Genomic DNA, 17,292 nt, shown 5'->3' on the forward strand with positions numbered 1-17,292 from the left:
CACATCGCGGTAAAAAAATGAGCATGTTCATTAATTTTGCGGTTTTTCTGCGTTTTTCCCGCGATTCTATGCATCTGGGAAAAAACGCATCAAAAAACGTTTTTTTGTTAGGAAAATTTCTGCAAGAAATCCTGACGAGTGCACATACCCTAACAGGTTCTCTCTAGTCTACAGTAATAAGACCTGACCGGGTACGGCCGGCATCACTTACATGAAGCCTGGTCATTGCATTAAAGGGTTTTCCGCTACTTAGGTCATAATTATCATATTGGCGGGGGTCCAACACCCGACATCATCATCAATCAGCTGATTCCAGCTCTGGCAGTGGTCAGATAGGAATAATGTATAGAGCTGGGACACCACAGCGCCGCACAACGTGTAATGGCCTCTCCTTGGTACTGCAGCTCAGCTCCTATTCACTTCAAGAGGAGCTAAACTTCAGTATTCAAAGCTTTAATCGCCTCTCGGGTATTGATTACAATAGATGATGGGTAAGATTGCCAGGTGGAGGACCCCCACCTATAGGACATTGATGACCAAAGCTAAGGATAGCCCTATACTGAACTGTAAAACAACATAGCCAGCCAAAGACTAAGTAGAGTCGAGCAAAAGTCCAGTGCCAGGGCCCATGTTGGCAGCTGGATCACAGCCTTACAAACTTCCTATTACCTGCCAGCACCCTGGCTGCCTCTTCTGATTAGTAGACCCTATGCAAAGTCATGACGGATCATCATCATCATTATGGGGCCTACTAATTAGAAGAGGCGCCCAGGATGCCGGTAGATGTTTAGAAGTTTGCAGTGCTCTGCTCCGGAGCCAATGTGGGCCCAGGACCTGAAAAACAATTTAAGACTTATGCAAAGAAAACCAATTAGGAAAACTCCCTTTATAAGAAAAACATGGCGATTTCCATCAGTTAATATGATATCTGATGATCAGGCATCCATCACTGACGGTTGGAAAAAAAAAGCAAATGTCTCCAGACCACCCCACCCGCACACCCAGATTTTCCTGAGTACCGCTCCCGTGTGACAGCCTGGTAACATATGGAGATAGAGTTGGTGCAAAATGACTGGCAGGAGCGGACCACCAGCCACGACAATAATCATTGGCTCCTGGATTGGAGTCGGAGAACCTTCTCTTACCCGGTGGCATCCCCGACTCCTCTTATGATTAGCTGCATCATTGCAGAGCAACACGTCAGTCCAGCTAATCAAAAGTAGAGCCGCAGGTACAGCAAGGTAAGAGACGGTGTCTGATGGGCCGGGTCCTGCACATCGATTGGCACCTACTCGACATGAGAGGTCACTGAAGAATGAGACTGGACGAAGAACGTATAACGAATACCAAAGACGGCACCAGCACCTTCTAGGTAATTAATAAACAGGCGGCCGACGTGAGCGGCCGGAATGTGGTCTGATCGGGTAATGCTACAATTAGTAAATTACTGTACGGAGGAGAGAGACATCAATGACTCAGATCTAGGCTACAATTACCAAATATGACGGCACAGTAAAACCAGTCGCCTCTATATGACCCACTTTTAATTGTGTACTTGGGGAGTAGTTATTTTAGCGTTTTACGCCGTGTTATATGCTGATCACAGACTCCATGATACACATGTACAATCATTCTATTATAGAGAAGTCACATCCAGACATCACTAGTTACATGCATCTACCAAAAAGAGAGCAAAGGATCAATCATGTTTAAAAAGGCCCTCCTCCTCCTATCAAAGTTTTTATTCTCTTAATATAGTGCAGTCATCATATTATACAGCACGGTGCACTTACAATTGCTCATTTTGCCTTTCTACCCAGCTAATTCTCCTCTGTTCTCTGCTTTATGTAGAAACAGAAAGTCTCTTGTCCCTACATTTATGGTCCAGCTGCTCACTACTTCCCCCTACCAGGGAACCTTGCAGTGACTTATGACTCATGCAGAGAACATTTACCACCTGTTTCTATATAGAGCTTGGAAGGATTTAGCTAGTCTGTTTTTAATCACGTCTTGTTATAGACCTAATGGAAAAGAGAAGAATCATCTGGGTAGAAAGGCAAAATGAGAAATTGTAAGTACGCAGTGCTGTATGATGATGATGATTGTAATATATTAAGAGCATAAAAATGTTGAAGGAGGCTCCCGGAAGATCAGAAAATTTGTGCAGCTCCTGTCCATGGCCAGGAAGCACTGACCTGGGCAGGGGTTGTGAGCTTCCATCAGCTCATCTTTAATACTTTCATACAGACTGTGGTGTATACAAGTGGGCACTAATGCAGCATGCACTTAGCCTAATGGACTCGTACAGTGCCTCTGATTTAATAGATGTTCCACTGCAGGCTATATTATGGAGGTATTCTGTCCAGAGGAGAGTACAGTAACTATGAACCTTAGAGCGGCCTCCAGAGGAGAGTACGGTAACTATGAACCTTAGAGCGGCCTCCAGAGGAGAGTACAGTAACTATGAACCTTAGAGCGGCCTCCAGAGGAGAGTACGGTAACTATGAACCTTAGAGCGGCCTCCAGAGGAGAGTACAGTAACTATGAACCTTAGAGCGGCCTCCAGAGGAGAGTACAGTAACTATGAACCTAAGAGCGGCCTCTAGAGAAGAGTACGGTAACTATGAACCCGAGAGGGGCCTCCAGAGAAAAATATGGTAACTATGAACCTAAGATCGGCCTCCAGAGGAGAGTACGGTAACTATGGATATAAGAACAGCCTCCAGAGAATGGAAATTATGAACCTCAGAGCGGCCTCCAGAGGAGGAGAATGGTAATTATGAACCTCATGGTATAAAACACGGCATGTGACAAGACTTATACAAACTCCTTAGCTTTTTGGCAGCAATTCACACATCTGGAAGGAGTTTGCTGGGAGCGGGCAGTGGGGTAGGTGGATGGAAATCAGCACAGTTTACGGAGCTGCAGGTGCCGGAGATATTTTGGTCTCTCTTGTGTACAAATCATCAGGAAGTGTTTACTGACTGGAAACCTAAAGACATATGTGCAGATTACTGACGTCTATATGAATAAATCAGCGGGATATCTGCCTGTACCGCCACATACAGAGCAGACAGGGGAATTTCCACTGGAAGTTATAGAATACATTTTTCTGGGCCATAAATCCTACAAGTCTGTGTGAAAAAAAAATAAAAAAAATCAGGAGAGGAATAACCACTTTAGAAAAAAAATATATACGACCAGTGACTGCAGCGTTATTACGTTATCAAAGGTCTGAAGCTGTCTGATATCCATTGGCTGCTCTGTCCCTCCCCCATGCTTTGCACTGCAGCTTTGCTTATTTACAATGGCTCACTTTGAAAGTAAATTGAGAGCGGAGTTGTACTGGAGAAAGCATTACAAAGACGGGCAAAAAAAAAAAAAAAGAATATAACACAGTAAAAAAGATACAGAGCTGCTGATACAGTCATATGAGAAAGAAGGCTGAAAAAGCAGCGAGAAATCCTCACTAGTAAGTGAATCGCCTCTGCCCAGATCATCGAGAACCAGGACGAACAAAAGAAAAGGGAGCGGCAGCTGTTCACGAAAGAGACAGAAAATGAGGCTGTGATCTGCTTACTCATGGGAACAGCGAGCTGAGTCACAGCAATAACTGGTGCGAGTCAGCTCATCCACGGGTATGAAGCAGGTGCACAACACGGGGACTGAGCATGTCAAACAGGCAGGCAGGCAACACCAGAGGCAGGCAGGCAGGCAACACCAGAGGCAGGCAGGCAGGCAACACCAGAGGCAGGCAGGCAGGCAACACCAGAGGCAGGCAGGCAGGCAACACCAGAGGCAGGCAGGCAGGCAGGCAACACCAGAGGCAGGCAGGCAGGCAGGCAACACCAGAGGCAGGCAGGCAACACCAGAGGCAAGCAGGCAGGCAACACCAGAGGCAAGCAGGCAGGCAACACCAGAGGCAAGCAGGCAGGCAACACCAGAGGCAAGCAGGCAGGCAACACCAGAGGCAGGCAGGCAGGCAACACCAGAGGGAGGCAGGCAGGCAGGCAACACGAGAGGCAGGCAACACGAGAGGCAGGCAACACGAGAGGCAGGCAACACGAGAGGCAGGCAACACGAGAGGCAGGCAACACGAGAGGCAGGCAACACGAGAGGCAGACAGGCAGGCAACATGAGAGGCAGGCAGGCGAGAGACAGGTGGGATCACTCTGCCCCCCTCATGATATTCTCCTTCCCAACACAGTTACCTATGCAGTAAGGGTCTGACAGCTGCTGCCCCCTTTGCTCCTATAAGGTATAGAGGGGCTTCCCCAGAGAACACCTATGAAATTCCTATTTAACAGTGTTCCTTAAAGGGGTTATTCCAAGCATCTTTATTTCATTTTCATTTCTCAGAAAGTCTTCTAATAGCCTTTTTATAGGGTAACTACTAGAGATGAGTGAATCGATTCTCAGTTACAGCGGCCAGGTCAGTAATCTGAGGCTGCTGGATGAAGCACAGAGAATTTCCTCTTATTACCTGATGGCATCCATGGCTCCTCTTTTGATTAGCCGGCCTGGCACGATGTCCTGCGTGAATCACACTGCAACTATGCTGGCACGCCAGGCCAGCTAATCAACAGAGGAGCCATGGATGCCATCAGGTAGGAGGAGGTTTGCAGGACTCACAATACTGACATGCCCGCTGCATGAGGATCCTGTGAAGCAATTCCGACATCTCTACTGAGTAAACTTTCGGAAAAATTCAGACATGTTGTAGAACGTGTTGTGTACTCTTAACACAGTAGGGTTCATGGGCCGAAGATAAGACGCCTCATATTTTTAACAGCAGCCACTGCCCAATGTACGTCCCTGTGCTGGACTCCAATCAGTGCTTACAATCGACTGTCGTGTGTCAGACCCGCTTCGATCAGATATTGATGGACAACCAGTTTTAAGGGTTATTCTTATTGCAGCATATTATGGGTGAATGGGGAATAACTCCGTGCACTGGAGATGGAGCAATGTAATCATCTGAGATAAGCTGGTTCCATAACCCCCATAGAAAAGGATGGGATTTACAGATTCAGCCCAGCAGAGGTGAAACGTTACATTCATTTCTATAGGAGTTACGGACCCATTGCAGTCAAGTTACTCTCGCCTAATTCCTCTTCTGTAACCCCAGTGGAGACATTTGTCGCAGCCTTGAAAGGCTGAGATAGGAAAAACCCTTTAAGAACAGCAAATCCAAGACTTTCTCAGTACTTTCCAACAATCAGACAATAGAAATGAAAGTACAACCCAACAGGAAATATAAAAGAATGAACTGCTGCCGCTTATAGATATACTCTATGGAAGCGAGAAAATCACAGCCGCCCATGACTACAATACAGGTGGAGGAGGAGGGCCATTAAAAAATTCAACAAATTGCCTTTAGATGGATACAAAGTATCCATGAAACACACAAAATATAAAATCAATAAAGTGTATTGAACATAAATTAAAACCACATATCATTGGAAAAAAGAGGACAAATGCATGAGGTTTCTAATAAGGAGGATATATCAAGTATGGAGAAATGAGGTGGTGACGAGTCAAAAGTATAACATAAGGCAATAGTGCCACATCAGACCAAATGCAGACCACCATAAACAATGTAGTTGCCAGAGGACATATCCGGAGTGTGTCTGAAGTGAGTTATAAAGACTGTCCAATTGGGTCATACAGGTGAAGTTGTTGCAAGATCAGTGCTTCTTACTCATGGTATGATGTGGCAAGTCACAGACATCACCGACGCGCGTTTCGCTCACAAGCTTTCTCAAGGGGAGTGGTTCATGGATAATGTGTATCAATCTCTAAGCAATATATTATACAATCCACTGCATATATATATAGACTTGTGAAGAGTACAAATAGGTCTTTAACCAGCTTTACTGTTTTGTGCTTTTTTTTAATATTTGCTTATTTAAAAAAAATTCAATGATGAAAGCCTGATGGAAGCCTTGGCTATTTCCTAACGAGCCACATGCTGCTTTCTTGAGTTCTCACCTAATCTTTTCCCTTGTGTTACACTCACTCATAGAAATCAATGGCAAATTTGTGTCTGTAAATTAAAACAATTCCTATTCATTTCTATGACAGTGCAAAGTGGGCAATATTGAGTCACATGCAAAGTGGAAATCATTGCAATCATGCAAAGTAATAAAAGGATATTCTCACAACATTGAATACATGTTCGGGCACATTCTCATATTGGAATCAAATTGATTTTTGTTGCAGATATTTAAAAAAGTTGCAGGAAGTGTCTTCGTTTTGCAAAAAAAAAAAAAAAAACATGCTGTGAACAACTGTGTGAGCACCGAGTTAAGGGATTGTACCAAGAATGTTCGTTTTTCCCTATGGATAGGACACGGAGGTAACTTATTATTGGCTACGGTTCATGCCATTTAGACCACCACCGATCCAGAGAATGCAGCTCTACCTCAGTGATTCTCTATGGGACTGCGGAAGAAAACCCATTAAAGCAGTCCCCTGTCTCCAGCAGCCCCATAGACAAAGAACAGAGCAAAGGTGCACACCCTCACCCTCAGGATCGGTTGTGGTCCCAATGGTACCCATCCGCAGCGATCAATAAGCTATTCCCTATCCTATTAATAATGAATAACACATATACTTGGTACAATCCCTTTAACGTTTTTTGGGGGATGTAGATAATGTCCTCTAAAATACTTTATTATGTCACAATTGGAATCCTCCCCTATTAAAATACGTTTATACGAGGTGTAAATGTAATGTATTTACCATCGCATGAAAGCTAAACCATTTAAAGAGCTAAATGAAATAGCACAAAAGCAGCAACACATTTAAATAATGAAATAGTATTCTCATTCTTTTACCTGTGGCCGTTCCTTTGCCGTGTCCCTGATGCTACCTGCTCGTCTTTCGAGCCTGAACACCTCACGGAACATCTGCAGCCAGTCACCAGCTGCAGCGGTATATGGGGACACACTGACGGAACGGCTGGGAGTAAAAGGGAGACTATATGGGAGTCATTATTTTACACATTGTGTTGCTTGTGTCCAGCGTTTTCATTTTTTTGGACAACCCCTCTAACCAAACAGAGCTGCAGCGCAGGGCAGCAGACACAGGAGCAAGCCATAAAGACAGAAGAGAGATTAGTGCTGGTGACTGATAGGGAGGCCAGACTGCAAACACTGAAGCAAACTCTCAGCTGTGATAAAGTTAGGTCTCCACATGGTTTCAGTCTTTGGCTTTTCCTTCGTACAAGTGGTCATTGATTTCAGCTGATTCAGGGGTCTGACGTCAGCACCCCCTCATTATTATGAACAATCATTCGTATGATCGCTCGTCTCCCATTTCCTTTCACCATTGACAGCATCCACCTCTCCTCAGGATGACCAAAGAAATTGTATGTACAACTTAAAAATATTCATTATAGAGATCGCTGTGCAAGTTTACGATCAGGAATGAACATTCGTACAAATGCCCTGTTTAAAAGCACCATTAGCTGATTGGATGAGCGGGCTTCACCTATGGAGGGGACATCGGTCAGTCTCAGCACCAGACGTGATGCTTGCGTATTGGAACAGAGGCTTACAGCACTCCTAGGCCAGTGTGAGGTCTGTATAGTATACCCTCAACCCTCTCACATTTTATATAGGTCTGTCTTTAATGCCCCTTTTATATGAACTGATCCATGCCATAATGGCCCATTCATCACTGGTGACATAACACTAGTTATCACTCGAAGAACGAACACACCGATTGCCAGGTTAACCAATTTTTAAGGTGGCATGTTATCAGAACATCGTCTTGTATAAACAGGAAAGTAGCTGCTGAGAACATGATACTGTATGGGGGGGCAGAATGATTGGTCTGTGCACAGAAAAAGTTTTTTAGACTTTGTAAATAGGCCAGTAAAGGAGAGCGGATCAGCTTGTATATAGCCGATTTGCAGTTGTTTTAGGATAGGGCTACACAACTTTCAACATTGGATGTAATAATTTCCTACGGTGTTGGGCCTCAAGTGTTTGCAAATGAATTGGATTTTCTGTTTTCTGTCAATGGTCGCAAGCAGCACATTTGCCTTAGGCTACTTTCACACTTCTGTCGGTACGGGGCCATCGCAAACCGTCGGCCCGACGTACCGACGGACGTTGTGCTAAATTTAGCACAACGTGGGCAGCGGATGCAGTTTTACAATGCATCCGCTGCCCATTGTGATGAGCGGGGAGGAGGGGGCGGAGTTCCAGCCACGCATGTGCGGTCGAAAATGGTGGTTCCGACGGACAAAAAAGTTACATTAAACTTTTTTTGTGTGTTCATCCATCGCAATCCGTCGTCCATGAAAGTGTATGGCAAAAAAACAGATCCTACGGGCACATTTGCAGGATCCATCTTTTTGCCATAACGACGGATTGCGACGGAGGAAAAAAGATGGAAGTGTGAAAGTAGCCATAGGTGTCAGTGCAAGTTGCGCACACACAGCACATTTGCCAAGGGTGTCAGTGCAAGTTGCGCCCACACTGCACATTTGCCATAGGTGTCAGTGCAAGTTGCGCACACACAGCACATTTGTCATAGGTGTCAGTGCAAGTTGCGCACACACAGCACATTTGTCATAGGTGTCAGTGCAAGTTGCGCACACACAGCACATTTGCCATAGGTGTCAGTGCAAGTTGCGCACACACAGCACATTTGCCATAGGTGTCAGTGCAAGTTGCGCACACACAGCACATTTGCCATAGGCGTCAGTGCAAGTTGCGCACACACAGCACATTTGCCATAGGCGTCAGTGCAAGTTGCGCACACACAGCACATTTGCCATAGGCGTCAGTGCAAGTTGCACACAGCACATTTGCCCTAAGCATCAATGCACATTGCACGCAACATGTGACATAACTGTTTTATTTACAGTAAAATCAGAGTTATAAAATAATTGCTTAACAGTAAGTCGCAAACAAGTTTCCCAAGTTTTTTGTTGAGCAACTTTTGAGACTTGCCTATCATACGACTCATGTAGCCCTAACAAAAAGGTTATCCTCTAAACCTTTCTAAATACATCTGTAATGTGGCTGTATTATAATACTCACCAATCAACATCTTTCCCCGTTTCTAGCGTCGCTTCAATCCTCTGGATCACAGTGGTTTCAAAACAAATGTTCCGGATCATACATGTGTGTGAACCAGAAGTCGCTTTCACAATGGAAATCATTGAAGCCTCATAGGCTTACATAGGTGGAAGTAGCACCGCTCCACACTGCGGTTCCTGTGGTACCCCTCACAGAAGAGGAGCGATCATGTGACCGATAAGAGGCGATGGAAACCGGGGAAAACGGCGATTGGTGAGTATATTAATACAACTACACTACCGACATATATAGAAAGGGTTGGGGGTAGTGATGAGCGAACCAGAGAGGGGGCCTGAGACTTTTGTAGCTCCCTAGCCCTTACTACGACCATTTTACAGCACCAAAGTTCGGGTCACCATTAACGTCTATTGGGTTCAGGTAGCGTTCTGGCACCTGAACCGCACTCTGGACTCAAGTTTGCTTGAACCCAACCATCCATGGGTCCGCTCATCCCTTCTTAGAGGATAACATTGATCTCAGGAACGGTTACTTAATATCCCTTGAATATGGGCCACTAAATGACTACTCACCAGCGATCCGCTCTCGCTTACTGGCCTGTGACACGGCGAATATACTATGTGCCCCTCGGGATTCCGATTATTCTGCCCCTACACACAGTAACAGGTGATCAGCAGTGAACCATTATAATGAATACAGAGGACAGGTCCTCGCCCCGACAGACCAGCACTGTGCTCCTTCGTCGGCCGCCTGCTTACGTGAGACAATAGTCGATTCTTATAACGCATGCGGACATGTCGGTCCCCGCACACCGTGTCGTCCTGCCCCATGTCGCCCCTCATAACTAGCGGACCCCTGAGATCAGCACGTCCCCTCCACCCCGACACTAACCATGTCTGTCCCCCCACAACAATGCAGACTACAGGCTGAACCCCCCATGTGTCCCCCTATACCAGGGACTGGTCGGAGGTGACATCCCCAGGCCCTGTACCTGGAAGTCCGCCAGGATCATCTCTCTGTCCGTGTTGGAAGCCATGTCACCCCGGGGAAGCCGCTCTGTGGGTGTCAGTGAAGGAGCCCGGCTAGCAGGTCATGAACTCCGGCTGGGGCCCCTCGGGGCCTGTGCGAGGATTTACTGACGGAGACAGTCCTGCTCTCCAGATCCGGGGCCTGCTGCTCTCTGTCTCCGCTAACAACCGCTGTCTCCTCTCTCTCTCCGCCGCCTCACGGCGCTGTCGCACATTTTGCTCGTCACTACTGTCGTACTGACAAGGAGGGCGCTTTGCGGCCGCTGCGGTCACGTGTTGCGTTCCATCCTGGCTGCATCTATCACCATGGTAACAAGAGCCGCTGTCTCCTGCCCTGCACTGCCGCCATCCTGTGCACCGAGCTGCGGCTGCTTATGTCACAGAAAAACATCTCATTCCTTTTATCCCCTTCCCCCGTGGTCATTTTTGTTTTTTTCTCTTCCATTTTTTACCATGTTTTTGCCTTATGAGCGCTGTTTTTTTTGCGAGACAAGCTGTAGTGTTGAATGACAGCAGCCATATTACTGAAAAACAGGGAAAAAATCCAAATAGGGTAAATAGTAAAAAAAAACACACATATCCTCATTATTTTTGAGGGGTTTTATTTATCTTTATATATTTATTTTTTTCTTTATATATTTTATATATATTTATATTTTTGGGGGTTTCGTTTTTACTGTGTTTTTTTATGAGGTAAAAGTAACTTGGTAACACAATGCTCCAGGTACGACTACGGCGACACCAAACTCGTGTAGTTTTTTTTTACATATATTTTAGTGGTCAAAAAATTCTGAAATTTGTTTAAAAAAAAAATAAAATAGTGTCGCCATTTTCTGAGACCCGTAACTTTTTTTTATCTTTTTGTCGATGGAGCTGGGTGAGGTCTTCTTTTCTGCGGGATAAGCTGTAGTTTTTACTGAAACCATTTTGGAGTATAGGCCACACTTTGATCACTTTTTATTGCATTTTTTTGTGAAAACTGCAATTCCGGCATTTTTTTTATTTTGTATTTATTTTTTTTTCAGTTAATTAATTTTATATTTTAACATATCAGCCCTTAACAAACACGACAATCCGCCAATTTTTTTTTTATGTTTTACTTTATTTTTTAATTGTTGATTTACACACACACACATATATATATATATATATATATATATATATATATACATATACTTTTTTTTTTCATTTTTGTCTATTTTTGTAAGTGTTAATTTTTACTTCATTTTTTTAGCTGAACACCTGCATAGAAATGGTCGCCAGAGCGATTGCGTTACGCAGTTGATCTATTTAAATGTCCCTTGACTGACAGTGGCATTAAATGGATAAACGGCAGCAATCGAAGCTCAGCTGTTAGGCCGAGGTCACACAAGTCTCTCACATCAATACCTGGCACTGCCGCCGGCACTCGGGACCGCAGCGTTCTGCTGCATAAAAATACATACAGCCGCACACCCCAGTCCCGAGAGCCGGCGTCAGTGCCAGGTATTGATGCGCGAGTTTCTCTCATCACACTCACAAGTGTGACCCCAGCCTTAGAAGCAGATGCCAGCTCCAAACACCCGCACCCTACGTGTGACGTCCATGTACATCAGCTCTCTGGAAGGAGTTAAACTTTTTTAAAGCGCGCCATGAATTTCAAGTATTTTTCATGTTTTTGCAGGTTATTCCATGAAAAAAAAACAATAAAAATGCACATGCTACATTTTTGAAAAAAAAAAGTAATAATGAGCACCCCGGGATAGTCCTCACAACTGATTCTGTCTGCCTCTGATGTTCGTTCTCTCTCCGTCCCCCAGATGATATGGTAGGACGCACCCGTATGACGGGGTAGGCCTGGAGTTCTTCCGGGACTCTAGAGTCGCCCCTCTCCCACAGCTGCCTCCGTTGTCTGCTTAGGTGTTTAAGTGAGGCAGCCAACCTATAATTGGCTGTCCTGCCGTGGTTTGAAGTAATGCTTAAAGTCTCTTACTTTCTCGGCGTTCCGGCCATCGACTGTTTGCGCCTCAGAAGGATGTTGCCTCGATCTTTCAGCACGACTCCTTCTGGTCCTATTGCCTCTTTGCTGTATTCCCGTTGCTCACTTGTTGCGTTGTTCTCTTAGGAGTCTGCCAGGATCCCATCCCTGACAGGTCCTCTCTCTAGCTCTTCCCAGTTACTTCTCTCCCTGTCTTCCTGTCCAACCCCCAGTTTTACCAGAGTGTGAGGAGTGGCCTAGTACATAGCACCTTTAGCTCCCCCTGGAGGCCAGACTGTGAAGTGTATTGGTGTCTGTGATACCTGGTCAGGTGAACTCCTTCAGTGCCATCAGACGTACCATAGCCCCCCTTAGCGGCGGAGCATCAGTACTGCAACGACCAGGACTCTGGGGCACTGCACTCCCCCCCGGTTAAATCCAGTACTCCTGGACTGGGAAGAAAACAACAATACATGTCAGCAAAAAGACATACAATTTTGAAATGCAATAACAATAAGCAGATTTGAACAGAGCTTCCCTTTATGGGAGGTGAGGACACTTGAACGTTACAAACATGGTTAAATACTTTAAATAACATACTATAAATAACTTTTCTGACCCAACCGGGTATTCTACTAAATGCAAATTTTTGAACAATAATTTAACCTTGCCTTTAAGGACGTACACGCTGAATCCACTAAAGACCTTCTTATAAAACACTATAAGGCTAATCAACTTTTCCTTCATTTTCCATCTTTACATCTGCAGGACCGCCTGTCTATCTGCCCCAGGCCTACTTCCTCTCGTTCTATTGCAGGACCGCCCCTTTCCGCCCGGGCCTACTGCCTTTCTGCTACTATACACAGTATAGAACTTATCTTCCTTCTCTCAGTTCAGGATCACCGAGCCATCTCTGTATGGCTCCTAGGAGGACTCACCGACTAACCCCATCCGGGTTGTAGCAGCAAGAAGACACATAGAAGAACGGACAGTTAACTATATACAATTGATGAAGCATTCTTGCTTACTCAGTTTCTGGCTGAGCAGGAGGCGGCCTCCTTCCGGGCCTCACCTGGCAGACGGGTCGTGGTGGCGTGACAAGGATCGGTTCTGGATTCAGCAACGACAGGATTCCTCATCGGGACACCCTCCTCACTCGTGGGTGAGCATGACCCGTAGCTACACGGCCTGGATTCCCTGGGGTTCCGCGGGGGCAGGTTCCGGCATCTTCCCTGCAGGAGGCTCGTCCTCCGATGTCCCGGCAGCGGCCTGGAGTGCGACGCATGTCATGATCTCAATGGCAAGAGAACATAGCATAAGCATATATAGGAACTAGCTCTTGGAAGATGGGAACTGAGCTGACCATGAACTAAACCTAACGCACAACTAGCAGTGGCCGGGTAGCATGCCTACGTTGATTCTAGATGCCCAGCCCAGCCGGAGGACTAAATAAAGCTAGCAGAGGAAAATATTAGTCCTAGCTCACCTCTAGAGAAATACCCCGAAAGGAGACAGAGGCCCCCCCACATGTATTGGCGGTGAGTTGAGATGAAATAACAAACGTAGTATGAAAATAGGTTTAGCAAATTTGAGGTCCACTTACTACATAGCAGAAGACAGAAAGGACACTTTCATGGTCAGCTGAAAACCCTATCAAAAACACCATCCAGAAATTACTTTAAAACTCTGGCATTAACTTATAACACCAGAGTGGCAATTCCCGTTCACAAGAGCTTTCCAGACACAGTAACGAAACTACAGCTGTGAACTGGAACAAAATGCAAAAACAAACATGGACAAGAGTCCAACTTATCTAGTAGTTGTCTAGGAGCAGGAACAAGCACAGAGAGGCTTCTGATAACATTGTTGACCGGCAAGCAACTAACAGAGCAGCAAGGTTATATAGCGACTCCCACATCTTGATGGGAACAGGTGAACAGAGAAGATGAAGACACCAGTTCAATTCCACCAGTAGCCACCGGGGGAGCCCAGAATCCAAATTCACAACAGTACCCCCCCCTCAAGGAGGGGGCACCGAACCCTCACCAGAACCACCAGGGCGATCAGGATGGGCCCTATGAAAGGCACGAACCAGATCGGAGGCATGAACATCAGATGCATTCACCCAAGAATTATCCTCCTGGCCGTATCCCTTCCACTTGACCAGATACTGGAGTCTCCGTCTGGAAACACGAGAGTCCAAGATTTTCTCCACAACGTACTCCAACTCACCCTCAACCAACACCGGAGCAGGAGGCTCAACGGAAGGCACAACCGGTACCTCATACCTGCGCAATAATGACCGATGAAAAACGTTATGAATAGAAAAGGATGCAGGGAGGTCCAAACGGAAGGAAACAGGGTTAAGAATCTCCAATATCTTATACGGGCCGATAAACCGAGGCTTAAACTTAGGAGAAGAGACCCTCATAGGGACAAAACGAGAAGACAACCACACCAAATCCCCAACAGAAAGCCGAGGACCAACACGACGGTGGCGGTTGGCAAAAAGCTGAGTCTTCTCCTGGGACAACCTCAAATTGTCCACCACCTGCCCCCAGATCTGATGCAATCTCTCCACCACAGCATCCACTCCAGGACAATCCGAAGATTCCACCTGACCAGAGGAAAATCGAGGATGAAACCCCGAATTACAGAAAAACGGGGACACCAAAGTGGCAGAGCTGGCCCGATTATTGAGAGCGAACTCCGCCAATGGCAAAAAAGCAACCCAATCATCCTGGTCAGCAGACACAAAACACCTCAGATATGTCTCCAGGGTCTGATTAATCCGCTCGGTCTGGCCATTCGTCTGAGGATGGAAAGCGGACGAAAAAGATAAATCTATGCCCATCCTAGCACAGAATGCCCGCCAAAATCTAGACACGAATTGGGTCCCTCTGTCAGAAACGATATTCTCAGGAATACCATGCAAACGAACAACATTTTGAAAAAACAGAGGAACCAACTCGGAAGAAGAAGGTAACTTGGGCAGAGGAACCAAATGGACCATCTTAGAAAAACGGTCACACACCACCCAGATGACAGACATCTTCTGAGAAACAGGCAGATCTGAAATAAAATCCATCGAGATGTGCGTCCAAGGCCTCTTAGGAATAGGCAAGGGCAACAACAATCCACTAGCCCGAGAACAACAAGGCTTGGCCCGAGCACAAACGTCACAAGACTGCACAAAGCCTCGCACATCTCGTGACAGGGAAGGCCACCAGAAGGACCTTGCCACCAAATCCCTGGTACCAAAAATGCCAGGATGACCTGCCAACGCAGAAGAATGAACCTCAGAGATGACTCTACTGGTCCAATCATCAGGAACAAACAGTTTATCAGGTGGGCAACGATCAGGTCTCTCCGCCTGAAACTCCTGCAAGGCCCGCCGCAGGTCTGGAGAAACGGCTGACAATACCACTCCATCCTTAAGGATACCTGTGGGCTCAGAGTTACCAGGCGAGTCAGGCTCAAAACTCCTAGAAAGGGCATCCGCCTTAACATTCTTAGAACCCGGTAGGTATGACACCACAAAATTAAACCGAGAGAAAAATAATGACCAGCGCGCCTGTCTAGGATTCAGGCGCCTGGCGGTCTCAAGATAAATCAAATTTTTGTGGTCAGTCAATACCACCACCTGATGTCTGGCCCCCTCAAGCCAATGGCGCCACTCCTCAAAAGCCCACTTCATGGCCAAAAGCTCCCGATTCCCAACATCATAATTCCGCTCAGCGGGCGAAAATTTACGGGAAAAGAAGGCACAAGGCCTCATCACGGAGCAGTCAGAACTTTTCTGCGACAACACTGCCCCAGCTCCGATCTCAGAAGCGTCGACCTCAACCTGAAAAGGTAGAGCAACATCAGGCTGACGCAACACAGGGGCAGAGGAAAAACGGCGCTTAAGCTCCCGAAAGGCCTCCACAGCATCAGGGGACCAATCAGCAACATCAGCACCCTTCTTAGTCAAATCGGTCAATGGCTTAGCAATATCCGAAAAACCAGCAATAAATCGACGATAAAAGTTAGCAAAGCCCAAAAATTTCTGAAGACTCTTAAGAGAAGAGGGCTGCGTCCAATCACAAATAGCTTGAACCTTGACAGGATCCATTTCAATGGAAGAGGGGGAAAAAATATATCCCAAAAAGGAAATCCTCTGTACCCCAAAAACACACTTAGAACCCTTCACACACAAAGAATTAGACCGCAAAACCTGAAAAACCCTCCTGACTTGCTGGACATGAGAGTCCCAGTCATCCGAAAAAATCAGAATATCATCCAGATACACAATCATAAATTTATCCAAATAATCGCGAAAAATATCATGCATAAAGGACTGGAAAACTGACGGAGCATTAGAAAGACCAAAAGGCATCACCAAATACTCAAAGTGGCCCTCGGGCGTATTAAATGCGGTTTTCCACTCATCCCCCTGCCTGATTCGCACCAAATTATACGCCCCACGAAGGTCAATCTTAGAGAACCACTTGGCCCCCTTTATGCGAGCAAACAAATCAGTCAGCAACGGCAATGGGTATTGATATTTAACAGTGATTTTATTCAAAAGCCGATAATCAATACATGGTCTCAAAGAGCCGTCTTTTTTTGACACAAAGAAAAAACCGGCTCCTAAGGGAGATGACGATGGACGAATATGTCCCTTTTCCAAGGACTCCTTTATATATTCTCGCATAGCAGCATGTTCAGGCACAGACAGATTAAATAAACGACCCTTTGGGTATTTACTACCCGGGATTAAATCTATGGCACAATCGCACTCTCGGTGCGGAGGTAACGAACCAAGCTTGGATTCTTCAAAGACGTCACGATAGTCAGACAGGAACTCAGGAATTTCAGAGGGAATGGATGATGAAATGGAAACCACAGGTACATCCCCATGAGCCCCCTTACATCCCCAGCTCAACACAGACATAGCTTTCCAGTCGAGGACTGGGTTGTGAGATTGCAGCCAAGGCAATCCTAGCACCAAATCATCATGTAGATTATACAGCACCAGAAAGCGAATAATCTCCTGGTGATCCGGATTAATACGCATAGTTACTTGTGTCCAGTATTGTGGTTTATTATTAGCCAATGGGGTGGAGTCAATCCCCTTCAGAGGAATAGGAGTCTCCAAAGGCTCTAAATCATACCCACAGCGTTTGGCAAAGGACCAATCCATAAGACTCAAAGCGGCGCCAGAGTCGACATAGGCGTCCGTGGTAATAGATGACAAAGAGCAAATCAGGGT

At 46.0% G+C, this 17,292-nt stretch overlaps 1 protein-coding gene across 1 annotated transcript in view; it reads right to left on the minus strand.

The window, feature by feature from the left end:
* The window catches only part of FAF1 (Fas associated factor 1), a 188,509-nt gene extending 178,054 nt beyond the window's left edge, over positions 1-10,455 (minus strand). The window contains exon 1 of the mRNA XM_077277215.1: positions 10,045-10,455. Coding sequence (XP_077133330.1) covers positions 10,045-10,089 — 45 coding nt within the window. The 5' untranslated portion in view covers positions 10,090-10,455. The remainder of the gene's footprint in view (positions 1-10,044) is intronic.
* Between the last annotated feature and the right edge of the window lie 6,837 nt (positions 10,456-17,292).

This window comes from Ranitomeya variabilis, chromosome 8 (genome assembly GCF_051348905.1).
Source record: "Ranitomeya variabilis isolate aRanVar5 chromosome 8, aRanVar5.hap1, whole genome shotgun sequence".
NCBI lineage: Eukaryota > Metazoa > Chordata > Amphibia > Anura > Dendrobatidae > Ranitomeya > Ranitomeya variabilis.